At 43.8% G+C, this 17,998-nt stretch overlaps 1 protein-coding gene across 1 annotated transcript; it reads left to right on the top strand.

The window, feature by feature from the left end:
- Positions 1-6,199: 6,199 nt before the first annotated feature.
- LOC309328087 (keratin, type I cytoskeletal 12-like) lies at positions 6,200-17,221 on the top strand. The gene is made up of 8 exons (XM_081838015.1): positions 6,200-6,839; positions 7,816-7,898; positions 8,972-9,128; positions 11,073-11,234; positions 12,085-12,210; positions 13,444-13,658; positions 14,210-14,244; positions 16,867-17,221. The coding sequence occupies exons 1-8, from the start codon at positions 6,285-6,287 to the stop codon at positions 16,968-16,970; spliced, it is 1,437 nt and encodes a 478-aa protein (XP_081694141.1). The 5' UTR covers positions 6,200-6,284; the 3' UTR covers positions 16,971-17,221.
- The last annotated feature ends 777 nt before the right edge of the window (positions 17,222-17,998 follow it).

Below are 17,998 nucleotides of genomic sequence, written 5' to 3'. Positions count from 1 at the left end.
TCCGAACAGGATTCCTTGCAAGAAAAGGGAAAAGTTGACAGCTATGATTCTGGATCCACACGTCCTTCCACAGTGGGGACATAGGTTTCCGGGTGGGAGTTGATCATGGTGAGGGTTTGCCAAGCGTGCCTTCCTCTTAGCACGTTCCTCCCTTTCGCCCCGAGTTTGAGCGTCTTCAAAGCCCATGACACCTTTGGTAAAGGCTGTTCTCCAACTGGAGCGCTCGCAGGCCAGTTTTTCCCAGTTGTCAGTGTTCATACAACATTTTTTTTAGATTTGCCTTGAGAGAGTCTTTCAACCTCTTTTGTTGACCACCAGCATTACGCTTTCCATTTTTAAGTTTGGAATAGAGTAAAAGAAAGGCAAAAGGGAAAGTGTCAGAAAGATACTTTTACACAATCCCAAAAGGGTCTGGTGAAGGGCTTCCTGGGACATGTTTTTGAGGCATGAGAAAACAACAGAGAGCAAGACCACAGCTTGGTCTCCTTCCCCCTCTCCTTCTCCTAAAAGGTTGGGCAAGATGACCCTCGGGACCCCTTCCAACACTACAATTCTATTCTTCTTCAAATGAAATAATTGTGATGACATGAACCAACATGTGCCTGTTGAAGGGATACAGTTAATTGGTGTTTATTGGCCCTGATCCAGAACAAGAGCAAAAGGCTGTTATCATACTTAACATCTTCTGTTAATTATAACAAGCCAAAGTTCTCAGAAAAGGTATCTGAGGGAGAGTTGGATCCTGCAAGTTTCCTTCTCAACAGGGAGAAAGAGAGATCTGCATTTAGAGGATGAGGCCAGAATCAGAGCCCTCCAAGGCAGCCATGGAAAGCTTGGCAGCTAGTGCTGATCCACCACCAGTGGTGCTCCAAGTGGGGAAGGGCCAGGGAGAGGGTGTCCCACGGCCATTTCTGGGGAGACACTGGATCTGCAGAACACCAGTGGGGTTGGTGTGAATTGGAAAGAAGGACACAAAAATCCATCTGCAAGTTGAACAAATTTCCGAAATACAAGAATGGTCTTGTATGTTCCCAACAGGAAGCAAAAAAGAGCAACCTATCGGAAACCCCTTGCCCCACAAAAAGAAAAAAAACCCGGAACAAGTTTCTGAAAAATAAGCAAATGCTGGCTTTGCATAATTTGTTGTGATAGCCTAATTCAAATGATCTCTGTGCCAAATTATAATAAGCACAAATCTGTCAGCCCACAGAACCCAAGGAAATGTTCGCAGTTTCAGGAAAGGATTGGCTTTAATGTGCCAATACTGCTCCCTAGTGAACCGGTGGAGATGCTGTTGCTAAAATCCTCTCCCTCCTTCGCTCTAGGCTTTTTCTCACAGTACAGGCAACCACATTAAAGGGTTCGGCACTGGCGAGATGCCGAGCGGCTGGTTTAATCTCTAATGGGGGGGAGAGACCCGATTATAATAACAACTGCAGTTGAGTCAGAACATGGCTCTTATCGTACAACTTTGCAATCAAGTCAGTAACCACCTTTGATGGGGGCGGAGAAACTAATCAGGGTGGAATGACAGCATTCACTTTGGCAAAACGGACTATGAGTAGACTCGAAACACCAGCAGGATGCAATGAAGAGTTCTGTTAAGTGCATGCTTAAAAGGGCATGCTTACAACTGTCTCCTCTTTTTCCTACACAAAAATAAGCTGTGTCCAAACCCCCCAAAATAACAATAATAACCCAGATCAGGCATGTGGTATGAGGGAGAGGGTGCAAACTCTTTCTTCTCTGTGTTGTTTTCCCAGCAAAAGTATTGCAGATGAACAAATTTGTCAATATCAATTTCTTTTCATTCCTCGTTCTTCCAGTCTTAAATCCAGTTCTTCCATATTTCTACATCAGTCTGCATTTTTTTAAAAAACAAAACAAAAGTCCTCATGAAAATGTGCCAGCATTTTGGTGTACATTGCTTCTAAAATATGCATTTTTGTACGCAAGTTTGCCAAACACACGCATCTCTCTTTAAGCAAATTTCCTGAATGCATTTTTGTACATTAATTTCACTAATATATGTATTATTTTGCATGGTTTTCCCCAATATACACATTTCTGGATTGGAGAACTGCATCTCAAAAGTCAGAGAAGTGTGAATTTTGAAAGATAGCTGTGTTTCAGTTTATACATATATTTTTTTCAGGAAGTGAAAATCACAAAAATAAAGTGTGAACCGATCCGAATTTCTCCTCCATCCCTACTCTGTATAGCAATCCCACAGGAGTTCCAGCTAAAGCAGATGCGGGGATCCTTTGTAAAACCGCTAGCACATTTGCAAAGCAAAGCAGGGTTTGGTACAGTTTCAAGTTGGATGGGGGACGGTGTGTTGAGATTCCTACCTTGCAGAAGATTGGGTCACTTCCAACTCTTCAATTCTGTGGTGGTGAACTACAACTCCCATCATCCTTGACCATTTTTGCTGCAGCTGATGGGAGTTGTAGTTCAGCAACATCTGGCAGGGCAAAGGATTCTCAAGCCTGAGCTGAAGCGTTGCTCTGAGAATTCTGAGCTACATGGAATATTGATATAACTAGTGGTGCCATCAGTGCAGGATTTTGAGGGTGCTCAGTGACAAAGTCTAGGGCACCACACAGCAGAAAGAGCAGACAAACACAGCAAGACTCTCTTACTACATTGTCAAGTGATTGAAGCAATAGGCATTATCATCTGTAAAGCACACACCCGGCACAGCTGCTCACAAAGCCTGTTAACTCCAGAGTCTAAAATTATACCACAACACTGGGCATAACTCTACTGTAGAAGCCTATATCTTCACCACACTGCTTAAAATACAGTGGTACCTTGGTTCTCAAACTTAATCCATTTGACTTCTGAAACGGTTCGAAAACCAAGGCTTCCTGCACTCAAGCAGAGGCTGTGTCAGATGTTCACGAACCAGAACACTCACTTCTGGGTTTGCAGCGTTCAGGATCCAATTTGTTCAGGAGCCAAGCCATTTGAGTACTAATTTCTAAGAGGTTTTCTTTCACAGCTAGTGTTAGGAACACATAGAAGCAAGCACAGGATTGGCTTGTGCTTAAATTTAATCACATGTAAAGGAGAGAATTTGACCAAACTGCAGGAGGCAGTGGAAGACAGAAGTGCCTGGCGTGCTCTGGTCCATGGGGTCACGAAGAGTCGGGCACAACTAAACAATTAAACAACTACAACAACAAAGGAGAGAATGCTAGGGGAAACAAGGGGGACAAGCTTTCTGAAGTAGGCAACAAGCGACAAAGCAGACACATCGAGAAATCCATCTGTAAATTCAAAACGGCAAGGTATTTCTCCACTACTCCTGTGACTAAAGAATGGGCGCTGCTATTGTAGAAAAAGAAACTCCACTGTGTTTTGTTATTTAACCTATCGATAATCCTTGGGTTTAAATATCCAGTGTGATCAAACTCAGTCACACTTTAATACAAATAAATTAAGAAAGGCTGTTATGACCTGGCATCCAAGCTGTGGGAAGTGTACATAATGTACACAATGTTCCTGCAGGTCCTTGTGGGTCAGAGTGGGAATGCACTACTGCTGGAATATCACACGGGTCTGAAGTATCACTGCCACATCAGGGGCAATTTTTTGGAGCATTTTTTAAACTCACCTTCCCACTTAGGAAGGTGTCCAGGGCAACTATCAAACAGAAAGTAAAACGGAAAAGTAAAACAATCACTTCCCTGAGCATCAGCTATTTTGATTCTGTAGCAACTGGGAATTCGACTCCATTGAGGATTTTGCTACTCTTGATCTCACCTAGTTAAGTTCCAAGTGGGCAATCTGCTCTGAGAAAAATCAGAGAATCATAGAAGTTTAGAATTGGAAGGGCCCGCAAGGCCCATCTAGTCCAGCCCCCTGCAATGTAGGAATCTCAGCTGAAGCATCCATGACAGATGTCCATCCAACATCTGCTTAAAGACCTCCAATGAAGGAGAGTCCATAACTCTCTTTCACACAAAGGTGTGGCTCTTCTGTACTTCCGTGAAACAAGTGGGGTATGCAAGGAGAATGTTGAGGTCTAAAAAGAACACACTGTCCAATTATTCCATTTGGAATCATTATGAGTAATTAATCTGAATTTACTCCGTCCTTCTGCTGCTGCCAGCTCACTTCTTCAAGCGGTAAATCTAATTTAACTTAACGTACTGTAAGGTTTGCAGTTTGTAAGGACATAAGAAACGTCGAGCTGGCTCAGGCCAGAGGCTCATCTGGTTCAGAATCCTGTCCTCACCATGGGGAACCAGATTCCTGTATGAAACCCACAAGGAGAACCCACTTGCAACATTACTCTCTGCCCTTCTGATTCCCAGCAGGTAGCATTCAGTGGCATGCTGTCTCCCACAGTGGAGGGAGGAGCATTAGTGTAAGAGGAACATAGAATCATGGAATTGTAAAGTTAGAAAAGTTCATCTTGTGCAGCCTGGGGTGGGGTGGGGGGAGATCAACTAAGGCTGCAATTCTGTGTACATATACTTGGGAGCACGTCCCAATGAACTCACTGAGACTTGAATCCAAGGAAACATGCATAAGACTGTTGTAGGGATGGAGAGGAACTGTAGTTTCCATTTGCATTTAAATGCAAACCCACAAAAGATGCACTTTCTGAAACAATACATGAACCAAACCACAGCCGTCTTATCGAAATTTGCAATTCTCCGAATTTTGCAATGCAGTTCTCTAACTAAGTAACGTGTATTAAAATGCAAAGGAGGCAATAATGTGCATAAAAATGCACATGTTTGTGAAAAGAACATACAAAAATGCATTATATTGGAGGAAATTATTTTCCATGAATGTTATACTAGGGGAAGTCACATAAAAACATGCATATTATGAGAAGTTTGCACTATAAAGCTGATGCATTAAAAAAAAATCGCGCACACAGAAACTGATGTGAAAATATGGAAAACTGAACTTAAGACTGCAAATATGAGAAACTGAAATTGTCAGATTCACCCTTCCTAACTGCAAGGTGGCAGCCCGATACAGTTTTACTTGGGAATAAGTCCCACTGCAGTTAACGGAACGTATTTATCAGAGCTGCACTTTTCATGAAAGCCACCGTTTTAATGTGTAGTCACAGTTATTTTCCATGAGGGTCATAGACATGCCTCTTGGAGCTTTTTTGCACAGGATGCAAACATCTGTTTACCCACTTTTCATATCTGCACATCATACCTACACCAAGCAGAGGGCACATACATTCCAGTTGAAAAATGACTCTCCTCCACCTTGTCACATAAGTTATGTCACATAACTTTTTACAGGCATGCAGAAAGGAAGCGAAACAGCTCTTTCTGTGCTGTGGGTGAAACACCATTTTGTAACTCCCACAGAAGCCTCCCATCTTGCAGAAACTCCCCATAAGAAACAGCAAGCGGGCATCCATTGGCCATTTTTAATGGTAATGGGTGATGCTCCACATTGGGTTGTGTTAAACTTTTACTTAGAGCAGATTTGCTGAAAGTTGTTGGCCATGACTAGCTTGGGTCTGTTCATTTCAACAGGTCAACTCTGAGTAGAAGTTGCTTGGATGCAGCCCATTGTGTGCCTCAGTTCAGGATATTTTGCGCCTCAGAGATGTTTGGAGGGGCTTTGGTTCTCTGTTTTATAAGATGTCCAGAAGTGCGGAAGTATCTTTACAATGAGAGGGCTTCCATGTCCATCTTCCTTCAGCAGCAGGGGGTTGCTACTGATAAGCGTGAATAAAGCGAATGGTTGAACGAAGCAAAAGAGAACATGATCCCATCAGAGCAAATATTCCCTCCACACCAAGAGAAAAATTGTGGCTGTAAGGCAAACTCTGAGGTCCGGCAGAAGTGCTGTTAAGTGAATGACAAGACATACAAACAAGCGCCTGTCACCTAGAGATTCGCTCTGGTAACACAGAGCGTTATGCCTAGGGGTCTATGAGATGAAGGAGAGAAGAATTACTCATCCGCAATTACAATATCGTAATGAATTTTTAACTTTGTTCCACCCTACTCCACCCCCCGGCATAACAAACGCCCTCGAGGCACCAAACTGCAAATGGACACCGTGTTGAATTAGGAAGGGGGAGGCAGGGATGAAAAGCTGTTGAAACTGAGATCCGCTGAGTTGACAAGAAAAAAATAAATGCCACAGGTAGGAGGCATTACAAAAGCAACACCCTCACAACCCTATATATAAAAGGCAGAGGAAACCGCCCCGTTAGCACACTGCCTGTCTGTCTGTCTTTCCTGACTCTCCTTCGCCTTTTCCTCGCAGCTTTTTGGCATCCCTCAGCTAACATGTCTACTCGGATATCGACCTCCTCGAGGAGAATTTCTTCCTTTGTCAGTGGGGACGGAGGTGCCAAAATGGGCAGCGTTGGAGGAGGCAGTCTGTACGGTTTTGGCGGGGGGTCCATGGTCGCTCTAGGCAGTGGCTATGGAGGGGCTGCATGCGGTGGGTTTGGTGGACCTGGCTTTGTAAGTGGAGTTGGCTTTGGTGGGGGGTCTGGCTTTGGTGGTGGGTCTGGCTTTGGCGGCGGGGCTGGCTTTGGTAGTGCCTCCGTGGGAGGCGGTGGCTACGGAGCCAGCTACCGCTCCAGCTCAGCGGTGTCCTTGGGCGGTGGCTATGGAGGGGCTGACAGCGTCTTCCTGGCTGGGGCTGAAAAGGAGACCATGCAGAACCTCAACAGCCGCTTGGCAAACTACCTGGAAAAGGTGCGCTCTCTGGAGGAGGCGAATGCTGAGCTTGAGCTGAAGATCCGCCACTGGTATGAAAAGAATGGGCCCGGGGCTCCTGGAGTGACCCGCGATTACAGCAAATATCACCAGATCATTGAGGATCTGCGCAACCAGGTGAGGAAACCAACACTGGATAGAAGCATCCCCTAAGTCACACCTAAACGAATGGAATCTGTGTGAGGGATTTGCTATTGGACATCTCCCCTGCAATTCTGCACAGCTTGTTAAAGTGGCATTGGAGGAGCCAATTAAGTACAAAAAATGTGCATATATATGACTGTATGCTAAAGCAAGCAGACCAAGATGACGAATTTTTTAAAAGCGCTTTACCTGCTTTATCACTCATAAATGTATGTAATGTAATGGGGGGGGGGAGTTCAACATGGAGGGTTTTTCTTTCTTTCTCAGCACTAGGAACCCAAATGCAAAATTATAATGGGATGAAACTGGCATAGGCATAGAAAGCTGCCTTATGCCCAGTCATTTCATTGGTCCAGGCAAGCCAGTAGCTTTGGCTCTCTGGGGCTTTAGAGGGGAGTTTTTCCAACCTTACCTGGAGATACCAGAAAATGAACTCAGGGGCATTTTTTACAAGTGAAGCACATGGCTACAAGCCTCAGTTACAAGCCTCAATCTGCTTAAGCAGGATGGGGTGCCCAACCCTTTAAAACTCTAATGAATTACATTTCTTCAGAACGATAACATTCTGAATTACTGGTGCTTATTTCTGTTAGGGATAAAGGTCTTGTCCACATATTAATTCAACAGAAGGACTGGAATTGAAGCCAAATTAGTCTTTGTTTGTTTGTTTGTTTGTTTGTTTGTTTGTTTTGATAATGAAGTTCATGTAACAGGAGAAATTCAGATTAAATTCAAGTGCTTTAGCTGAATAATTGTTGTAAAAGCTAACATTGTCTATTCTTATTCTTCATATTCAAAACATTGGGGAGATTTATTTATTTTTTAAGTCAGTTTTTATTCGCACTACTCAAACCTGATTATGTACGAAGTGCATTAGCTGTTAATCTGGAAGTGGGCATTTTCCCCACACGAAATAACCTTGTTTTATTCTTTTAATATTTCGTTCCAGATCGTCAATGTGACCATTGACAATGCCAATGTAGTCTTACAGATTGACAATGCCAGGCTGGCTGCTGATGACTTCAGACTGAAGTAAGCTAAATGCAAAACTCTTCTGTTTTGTTGTGGGGTTTTTTTTTAAGCAAAATGTTGGTTCTTAAATTTTCCACCCCACTCCTTTCAGTAGCATTGGGTCATTGGAATCTACTTAACTCACCAATAACGTAATGCAAGTTGGAAATCAAAATCCCACTCCTAATGCTATGGTCTGTGATGGGCAGCTGTTAAAACTGAGCGAATTTGGCAATTATCAGCTATGTAGAAAAATGAGTAGAGATACATAAAGCTACTTCTTCTGCTAGACCCAGTAAGACTATAGTGATACACATGATATCAAATCCACCTTTTACCAACCCAAATGTTTGTTTGCTTTTGTCAGGATTCAGTGAAATAAAACAGTGCTGGGACGAGCTGGGTTTTGAAGCCCTGTCTCCCAGGTGCAGATCTAACAACTCATCTGCTGGCTCATATCTGCTGTAATTATCTTAGAGTCCAAAGGGATCTCACCAGGGCATCTATCTAATCTCCTCCAGCTCCCAGCAGCTTTCCATGCCCCATCCCACATTGTTCGGAAGTTCCCATAAAGGATTTTGGGGTGACTTCAGAGGGTGGCCAGGATGCAAAACTCGCCTTCTGTGTACTTTCTTGCAGGAGTGCCAGCTTCCCCCGTGACCATGGGTACCCGGGGCCGTGGGTGTCATGCAGCGTGCATGGCCCTGGCACCGAAATTTGTGGGTGCCCAGCCTCTTCGTGGGGAATTTTGCGGGTGCTTAGGACCCCAGGAAGTTGGCACCTCTGCTTCCTTGAGTTAAGCTTCTCACTCTGGCCATTGAAAATTGAAGAACTGATAAGCTCACTGTAATGGACTTGGGGGTTATGGGGCTAAGGATCGGTCTTTGTGCTGCATTCATTGTGTTTGTGTAAGCTACATAACCCACCTTGGGACCTTCTGGTGAAGGACGGTTAAGAAACACAATAAAGAATGACAATGTTCCAAGCGCCTTCGATCCTGATCTTGCCGTGTCATTTGCTATCTTTACAAGCGGCTAATCTGAGCCATCTCCTGATATATCTCATAGCTTTGTATGCTCACTTGCCCCTTTCAGGTTTGAGAACGAGCTCTTCCTTCGCCAGAGTGTTGAAGGAGACATCAATGGTCTGCGCAGAGTGCTTGACGACTTGACCATGAACAGGTCTGACCTGGAAGCACAGCTTGAAAGCCTCACAGAGGAACTAGCATACCTTAAGAAGAACCACGAAGAGGTAACCAAGTTTTGTTCCACCACCATCACCCCTTTTCAGGAGTTTTTCACCCTAATCCAGTCCAAAGGCAGGACTGTGTGAGTCTTTAGGATGCAGGACAAGTGCCTAGCACAGTGCTGCAGATCCAAAAGTTTGTTTAGACAAAAGGAAGTTCAAGTTCATTCTTCACTTAGCCCCAAAGTTTACTAGAGTACCTCCTGGGCAAGTCAACTTCTGCCTAACCTACCCCGCAGAATTAATTCAATTATAATAGTCCGCCTAAATCCAAGATTCAGATTGAGGAACATCACAAATATTTCAACTTCTTGCATGAAGTCAATAGAAAAAGAACAGTTTAATAATATTTAATATTATTAATAATAAGTACTTAAAACCAGCTTAGACAACCCTTCTTATAGTACCAGGTGTGGGCTTTCAAAAGCTTTCAGGAGGACAGAAGTGTAATTGTAAAAGCAAGGAGGTAAGACTTGTGAAATAATTCCACAGAAATTGTTGGGAAAGTGAGCAGGGACTAGCAGAGTCCTGATTTTTCATCCATGTTTATTGGTTGGGTTAGCTCATATTATGCCATATGGATTTGAAATCCTGTTACATCACTGTGCAGAAAGAATGAATAAATTCCAACACTCACCTTCAGTCTCTGACCACATTTGTTACATCACACCATTGTGCTTGAGCACAAACGAGAAATCACACCCTTATCAAAGACTCCATCTGAACTACCAGGAGATGACTATCTAAATTAAGTTCAAATTGTGCCATAAACTGCTTTAATGATTAGTGTGTGCTCTCTCCTAATGTCTACTCATCGCTGTGCCTGTGTGGTCCAATGTTACTACACAAAGTTATGATACACGGGGCTCTGTGGGCCCCATAGCTTAGACTGGGGCTCCCCCCCCCAAAAAAAATCTATAGGCAGAGCATCGTTTTACGCCTTCACTGTGTAAGGTAAAGCTGGCATATTTAGACTAGAATGGAGACGGGCGCTCCTGCAATTAACCCTCCATTCTTTGGGAACACCCTTCCCTTGCTTAGATTCCTTTATGCCTAGTGGGTGCTCCGGGGCCAGGCAGGGAGAATGGTTCTTCCTTCAGAGCTTCCCAGGCCCTAAGGCTAGTTTCAGTAAATGAGATGCAGATCATTTTCTCTGTGGTATTTGTCCTGGGAACAAATCCAACAAAAATAAAATTAAGGATAATGGTTTACCAACTTCTGAAGATGCTGGCACTGGCTGTCATGAAAAGCTTAAGGTGGCTGTTTCACTGTCTCTACTTAGGATGGTGGTATACAAGTTACATGATTACAGGGGAACGACCTGATACCTTGTGTATATGCTCAGAGAGATGGTTTCACAATTATTCATAGTACCTGGACAGAGCCCAAGTAAACTGAAATCAGGTAATTGGATTGAGCACTGGCTCGGCTGAAGGACCTGCCTAGTCCTTCTCTGAATACTCTCTTCACCAGATAATGCTTCAGTGCTTCAGTGCAGATGTTTGGACCACAACATCCATCAACCCAAATGATCAGTGGTGAGAATGGCCAATGGTTGGGGATGATGGGAGTTGTAGTCCAAAACATCTGAAGAGCATGAGGTTGGGAAGGGGTTTCTTAGACCATCTGCCCAACAAGGGCTGCCGTCTATTGCAAAAATATAAAAGGCTATTATGCTCGGAACAGCTGGGACTTTCAATCCAGGAAGCCTTTTGAGCACTTAACGAAAAATGCTATATAAAACCTATGCTGTTGTAGTCATTTCCTGTGTAATAAAGGCACGTTTACACACTGACTGCAGAAGATATGCAAAGACAATGCTTGGAACATTTTTGTATGAATTTTACAGTGGATGATGTCCTTCTAGATAAGAAGTTGATGAATCACTGTTGACTGACTTTACACTGCTTCGTCATCTCAAGTTAACCTGCTTCTAATATTCTTCCCCAGGAAATTAACTTGCTGAGAAGCAGCTCTACAGGTGACGTCACAGTGGAAATGAACGCGGCTCCAGGAATAGACTTGACTAAGCTGCTGAACGAAATGAGGGCGCAATATGAAGACCTCGCAGATCAAAATCGCAGAGAGGCGGAAGAACAGTTTCACAAAATGGTAAGATGGATGGGTGGCTGCTGAAAGCAAATTCTATTTGATGCGTTGCATCAAGCAATATTTGCAACACATGCATTGGGGAGGGCGGGGGAAAATGTGCACAAGATGACCATCACATACAAAAATGTATTCTGTTAGCGGAATGTTTGCAAAAACATGTACATTACTGAACAATGTATGCAAAAACCTGTTCATGCAAAGAAATACACACTAAAATGCTGATGAATTTTCATGAGGAATTTTTTTAATTGCAAATTGCTGCAGAAATATGGAGAGCTGAATTTAGGATTGGAAAATAAGAAAGGGAGAGAACCGGAATTAACATATCCTCCCCCCCCCCTTGGCAGTGATACTGGACAGTATGAATCTGTATCAAATTCCTACATGCCAGAAGCACAGTTGTGACCAGTTGTGCATTGCCTCCCCCACAATGGGCAGAAAGAAGACCCATATTTGATGTCAAACAGCATAGGCTAATTTATATGTAAATTTAGAAATGATACCTATAATGTAAACACAAATGCAACAATGCATCACACCATAGCGGTAATCTGACCAGGTGATCTGCATGCCCACTCCATTGCTGTCAACTTTTCCCTTTTCTTGCAAGGAATCCTATTCGGAATAAGGGAATTTCCCTTTAAAAAAGGGAAACGTTGACAGCTATGGCCCACTCACCAAGTGCTAACTGTTGATGGGCAACTTTAAAGCCCCCTGATGAACTCCCTTCCTATTTTGTTTATCTTTTAACTGGGCTTGAACTGGACAGCCCTTCAAATAGAAGACTGCCCTCCGTACAAGAGGAAAATATTTCATGCCAAGTTACATCTTATTGATTTTTCTCCCACAGAGCCAACCACTGCAGCAACAGATCTACGATGACGCCGGCGCAGCAAACTCTGCCAGGAACGAGTTAATTGAGCTGAAACGCTCATTCCAGGCGTTGGAGATAGAGCTACAATCCCTTCTGGCTAAGGTATGTGTTTTGCATCTCCTTCCTTGGACTGCAGGGTATTGAAAGCAGGCTGAGTTCTCTTTGGAGGGCTCGGCTTTTGATATAAATGTCATTTTTTAAAAAAACTGCTTCCAGATTCATAGTTTAAGGAGGAGTTATAGGCTGCAGCAGTGGCGTAGCGTGGGGGGTGCAGGGGGGCCGGCCGCACCGGGCGCAACATCTGGGGTTAGGGCAAATCCACGGGTTAGGGGGCGCAAATCCACGGGTTGGGGGCGCAAATCCATGGGTTAGGGGGCGCAAATTACTTGCCTTGCCCCGGGTGCTGACAACCCACGCTACGCCACTGGGCTGCAGTCATAGAGAGTAGAAACCTCGAAGCAAAATCAATGCAGCCCCAGAATCCTAGAAGCTCAGAGAACAGCAGGATGCTTCTCCCAGGATGCTTGGCTGCCAGTATCCAACACACTGTATCAGGATCAGAAATGCTGATTTCTCTTCTATAGCCCCACACCTGTCTGTAGTTTCTAGGAAGTCCAAGGGTAGCCAATGTGGCACTTGCCAGATGTTGCAGGACTACAACTCTCATCATCCCTGACCATTGCCCATGTTGGCTGGGGCGGATGGGCGTTAGAATCCCAACATGTAGAGGTCTCCACGATGGCCACCCATGCTATAACCCAGTGTTTCCCAAACTTGAGTCTCCAGCTGTTTTTGGACTACAATTCCCACTGTCCCTGACCACTGGTCCTGCAAGGTAAGGAGGATGGGAGTTGTAGTCCAAAAAATAGCTAGAGGCCCAAGTTTAGGAAACACTGCTCTAACCATTGCGGCATAGCCAAATAGCTTAGGTTGTAATCCTATGCACCCTCACAGGGGAGTAAGCTCCACTGCGCACAGTGAGATGTACTTCTGAGTAAACATACCTAGCACAGCATGGTGAGTAGCTTAGAATTACTAGGGGAAACTGGAGTCTCCTGCCCTGTTTGCTGTCCATAATTCGAGTCTAGTCATTGCATTTCAAATGGGAATCATACAGATTGTGTTTATGTTTGATACTAGGTTGATAAAATGCCAAAAAACAAAACAAAACAAAAAAACCACGTGTACAGCAATTTCCAGGGAGACACAAAATAGATATACCGACCCTCAGTTTTGGGGGAGCTGAACTTTATACTGGATGCTGAGCGAATGAAAATTTTCGCCTTCATTAGCATGTAAGCAAGCCCTGCCTTCCTCTATTTCTCCCACCGACAGAAAGCTTCTCTGGAAGGCACCTTGCATGAAACCGAAGTCAACTACAGCACTCAGCTCTCACAGCTGCAGCACCAAGTGAGCAGCATCGAGGAGCAGTTGCAGCAGATCAGGTCTGAGACAGAGATGCAAAATTCAGAGTACCAACAACTGCTGGGTATCAAGACCCGACTGGAAATGGAAATTGAAACATACAGGCGCCTGCTTGATGGCGAAAGGTACGGGAATGATCTGAAAGTAAAAGGGAATCAAGCTTGGAGTTGCATGATGTTGGGTTCAAAGGGTCCCTTCCTCACACTTTTTTATTTTAAGCCAACGTGTTTGAAAAGGTGGAAGCAAAGGTGGAAGCATCAGTTGCTTCTTTTTCTGGTTTTTGCGTGGTCGGGGAAGAGGTATAAGAGACTTGGAAGCTTGCTCCTAGTCCCTTAAACCCAAATATTCCAAAATAAAATTCGCAAAAGACCGCATTAAAAAGTCAACATTCCCACTTGAATGCAAAATCATCTCTCTGGTTCTCTATATATCACATCGACAAATGACAGATCACAGACGCAAAGTATTCCATTTTTTATTTGAGGGGACCCTAAAAGATTCTGACCTTCCTGAGTGGGTGCCAGCAAGAAAGAATCCTCCAGGAATACGAATGACACACCATGCAACTGTACTGAAATCATTACTGCTTCCACAACCATTTCCTAAAAATATATTTTTTTAATCTGCCAGCTTCATAAGAATATTAACAAGTTATCATTGTGTTCCTTTTTGACAGTTTCCGCACTTATGAACCAAAAGTTCAAATCAGAGGTAATTACAATTTATTATTTCAGAGTAATATTGTTTTGTATTTAAAAGGACAATGTATAAATCTGAAAATTTTGCCCTTATTTCCATAACGGGGGGGGGGGGCATGCTTTAAGGTGGAACCAGAGGGAACCTAAGACTCTCTTTAAGGTAGGACTGAAATACCTCCCCACCCACCCACACATCTAAAACCCTGGAGCTCTGCTGCAAGCCAATATAGACAATACTGAACTAGCTATTCCAGTGGTCTGACTCAATATAAGGCAGCTTCCGTGTTCTAGACTAGAGTCCCTTGCACGGAGCTGTTGGCTATTTGGCTCTTCCACTGCCATTGTCCCAGTGCCTGCTACTTGTAGAGGCTGCCAGCGCCGCAGTCTCAGCCACTGCCCTTCAAGGCTTTCTTAAATACGAACCCTGAAATTTGGGGTCCCTTCCCAACTGAGGCCAAAGTTTCATACTCCTTTTGTACTGTTTTGCACCATGAACCCCGCATTTTGTACCACCTCCCAAGCTGGGTAAGTTGATACATCAAACTGGGGCTCGCCGTTGACATCTAAAAACCCAACATTGTCTGGTTCACTCCAAACTGGTGCCAAAAATGTTGCTCTTATTTTGTACCACCACCACCCCACAAGATGCTCAAAGCAGGGGCCATAGGTACCCTTCCCGAAACCCAACATTGTTCGATTCACTGCAAAGCAGTGCCCGAATTTTGCAATAGTCTCAAACCCTTTTGCACCGCAAACCCCCCTGGTTTTGCACCACCCCAAGCTGAGTAATCCTTCAACATTTCTGAGAACTGTAGCAAACAACCACAAGTAGCAGACACCCCTAGCCCCCAAGGCATCAAATTTAGTGATGAGCTGGCCTATCTCACAATTCAGTTGAACAACGTTGACTTAAGAGTATTTGCACTAGCCTTTATCCATACTGGCATGAGTCCCTTTCACTTCATCAGCTTCAACTCAAGGAGTGTGCTCAGAATTAACATGCTACCAGAGAAGTGGGAATGGATTTCAAAGGCCTTCAGCTCCCTGTGGGCAGAAAACTAATTATCACTCACCACATTTAAAAGAAAAAGAATTTTAAAAAAATAATCAGTAAGCTCAGTTTGATAAAATGCACACCGTTGCACAATAAGCCTGAAATTAAAAAAAGAAGACGAAAGAAGCAAACATTGGGAGGGAACGTTCAGTTAGATTGTATTCCTTTGGTAATCTGCATTCTGTTGAGTTTACAGAAAATCATGTGCCTGAATCCAAATAAAGAGTCAACAGAAGGAGAAGAGAATAACCCTTGTGCTATGTGTAGAATTCCCAGATAGAGAGCCGGTGTTTTTAGTGGTCAGAGTGTCCAACCTGGGAAACCAGGGTTCAAATTCCCACTTGAACATGAAGCTCACTGGGTTGTCTTGGGCTGGTCGCTGTCTCTCGCAAGGTTGCTGTGGGGATTTAATAACAAAGGCGGGGGGAAGAACCATGTAAGATACCTTGAGCTCCTTGGAGAACAAGGTGGGGATATAAATGCAATAAGTACCGTATTTTTTGCTCTATAAGACGCACCAGACCATAAGGCGCACCTAGTTTTTGGAGGAGGAAAACAAGAAAAAAAATATTCTGAATCCCAGAAGCCAGAACAGCAAGAGGGATCACTGCGCAGCAAAAGCAGCGATCCCTCTTGCTGTTCTGGCTTCTGGGATAGCTGCCCAGCCTGCATTCGCTCCATAAGACGCACACACATTTCCCCTTACTTTTAGGAGGGGAAAAGTGAGTCTTATAAAGCAAAAAATACGGTAAATATATCCATTTGTGAGAAAGAAAGTCTGGGGAAAACGATTGCCCTAATGATCCCAGCAGTAAAAAGTGTGAGTGCCAAACATGAGTCTCAACAAAAACATTCCCCTGGTCCACCTTCTTCAGATACTGTGGCCAATATATGGTGCCAGGACCATGACATATTTATTCATTTAGAAGAGCCCAGTGGCACATTCAACATGACTATTGTCCTGTCCCCACAAGGGATCTTTTTGCAGTCACTGTTTGGATGGCATTGTAAGATGTAACTGGCTGGCAAAACAAAGTGACTAAAAGCTGACCCAAGTCTAGAGAAACTTGCCACGTTTCTGTTGGCCTGCAGTCACAAAGCATTACCGATTAGTTAAATTGCTGTGGGATGTAGCAAGCATTGCACATTGAAACCTTCGTTGTTTGCTTGAAACAATATGTGTCTGGGCAGGAAGAGGTAAAGGATGACGTTTCGATGGATGTTGCTATTCTATACTAATGGCCAGGTGTTTGCATAATGGGGTAAAGCAATTTTAGGAGTGGTTTCTCTGCTATTACTCACTGCTGAATTGTTGCTGTTACAACTTTGCAGTTTAAATGATGTGTTGTTTTCTACGATTGCTTATGTATTGGTTGTTAGCTGCCAAGAGCTCCAGACTGGAGGAAAGGCAAGATATAAACATCTTGAATGAAAGAGAAAATGAGTTAATAAATCCATACTTGGTGCTTCTCCTCCAGCTCAACTCCAGTAGCTTCCCACGTGTTGGGAAAATAGGCCATGTGAACCCATTTAGTGATATTATCAATGGTTAACTCCATCATCATTTTATTCCTTTATCAGAGCCCCTCAAAACAAGGGTGGTGAAGACCATCGTTGAAGAAGTGGTGGATGGCAAAGTAGTCTCTTCTCAAGTGAAATCAGTTGAAGAAAGAGCAACGAAGTGAACAGCCTGAAAAGCAGAGCGGGGGGCCCTTCAACTCAGGCAAGCAAGGGAATGCCCAAGTAGAAGAAAACCTCCTGGAGCCAGAGTCAATTGTAGCTTAGTAGCTTCTCGCAAATATGGGCTCTACAGAGGGAAAAATCCCACTCAATATGCTTTCTTAAAACTTTACAGAGGTGTACGCTTTTAGAAATACTGAGAACTACATTCTGTTTACTGCCGCAATGCAATAAACTTTCTTACTGTTGCAAGTAATATCTGACTTTGACTAGAATATTTTCAACCCTGTTGATGTTCTCCTTGTCCTTTCTATTTCTATATTATTTGTTGTGTTTACATCTTACCTTTCATCCAAGGAGCTCAAGGGGGCACACATGGATCTCTCATTCTCTTCACATTATCATCAAAACATCCTTGTGAGGTAGATTAGGCTCAGAGGCAGTGATTGGTCCAAGTTCACCCCATGGGTTTTGTGTCCCTGGCACCCACGTCATAGTTCAACACTCTAAGCCAATGTTTTTCAAACTTGGGTCTCCAGCTGCTTTTGGACTACAACTCCCATCATCCCTAGCTAGCAAGATCAGTGGTCAGGGATGATGGGAATTGTGGTTCGAAAACAGTTGGAGACAGTTGGAGACCCTGGTTTGGGAAACCCTCCTCTAACCATTATGCAACGCTGGGAAACCTGTGGCCCTCTAGGTATTGTTGATTGACAACTCCCATCATCTCTGACTATGAGCCATACTGACTGCCGCTGATAGGAGCTTGAGTCCAAGTGTATATGGGGGTCACCAAGTTGGCTAAACACATTTGCTAGGCAGAAAGCCCAACTGAACAAAGTGGGACTTGTTTCTTAGTAAATATCTTTAGCAAGATTGCTTAGCAAGTCAATTCAAACTCTGGCGGGAATGGAGCCAATGTCTGTTTACTAGGGTTGTTTCTTACACACACCCAAGAGAAAGAGAGAGAGGGAATAATTCAAATATAGCATTCATATAATATTAAATAGTATGTAACAAGCTGTGGGCTAAA

The sequence above is a fragment of the Podarcis erhardii genome (genome assembly GCF_964252035.2).
Source record: "Podarcis erhardii genome assembly, chromosome: 13".
Lineage (NCBI taxonomy): Eukaryota > Metazoa > Chordata > Lepidosauria > Squamata > Lacertidae > Podarcis > Podarcis erhardii.
Note: the sequence above shows the minus strand (reverse complement) of the source record. Positions and strands in the feature narration are given on the sequence as shown.

Bases quoted from the DNA above. Each gene is read 5' to 3' on its own strand.
- LOC309328087 (XM_081838015.1), top strand. From the start codon at position 6,285: ATGTCTACTCGGATATCGACCTCCTCGAGGAGAATTTCTTCCTTTGTC. The intron at 9,129-11,072 runs GTAACCAAGTTT...ATTCTTCCCCAG, and splicing joins TTAAGAAGAACCACGAAGAG to GAAATTAACTTGCTGAGAAG. The intron at 13,659-14,209 runs GTACGGGAATGA...CCTTTTTGACAG, and splicing joins CGCCTGCTTGATGGCGAAAG to TTTCCGCACTTATGAACCAA.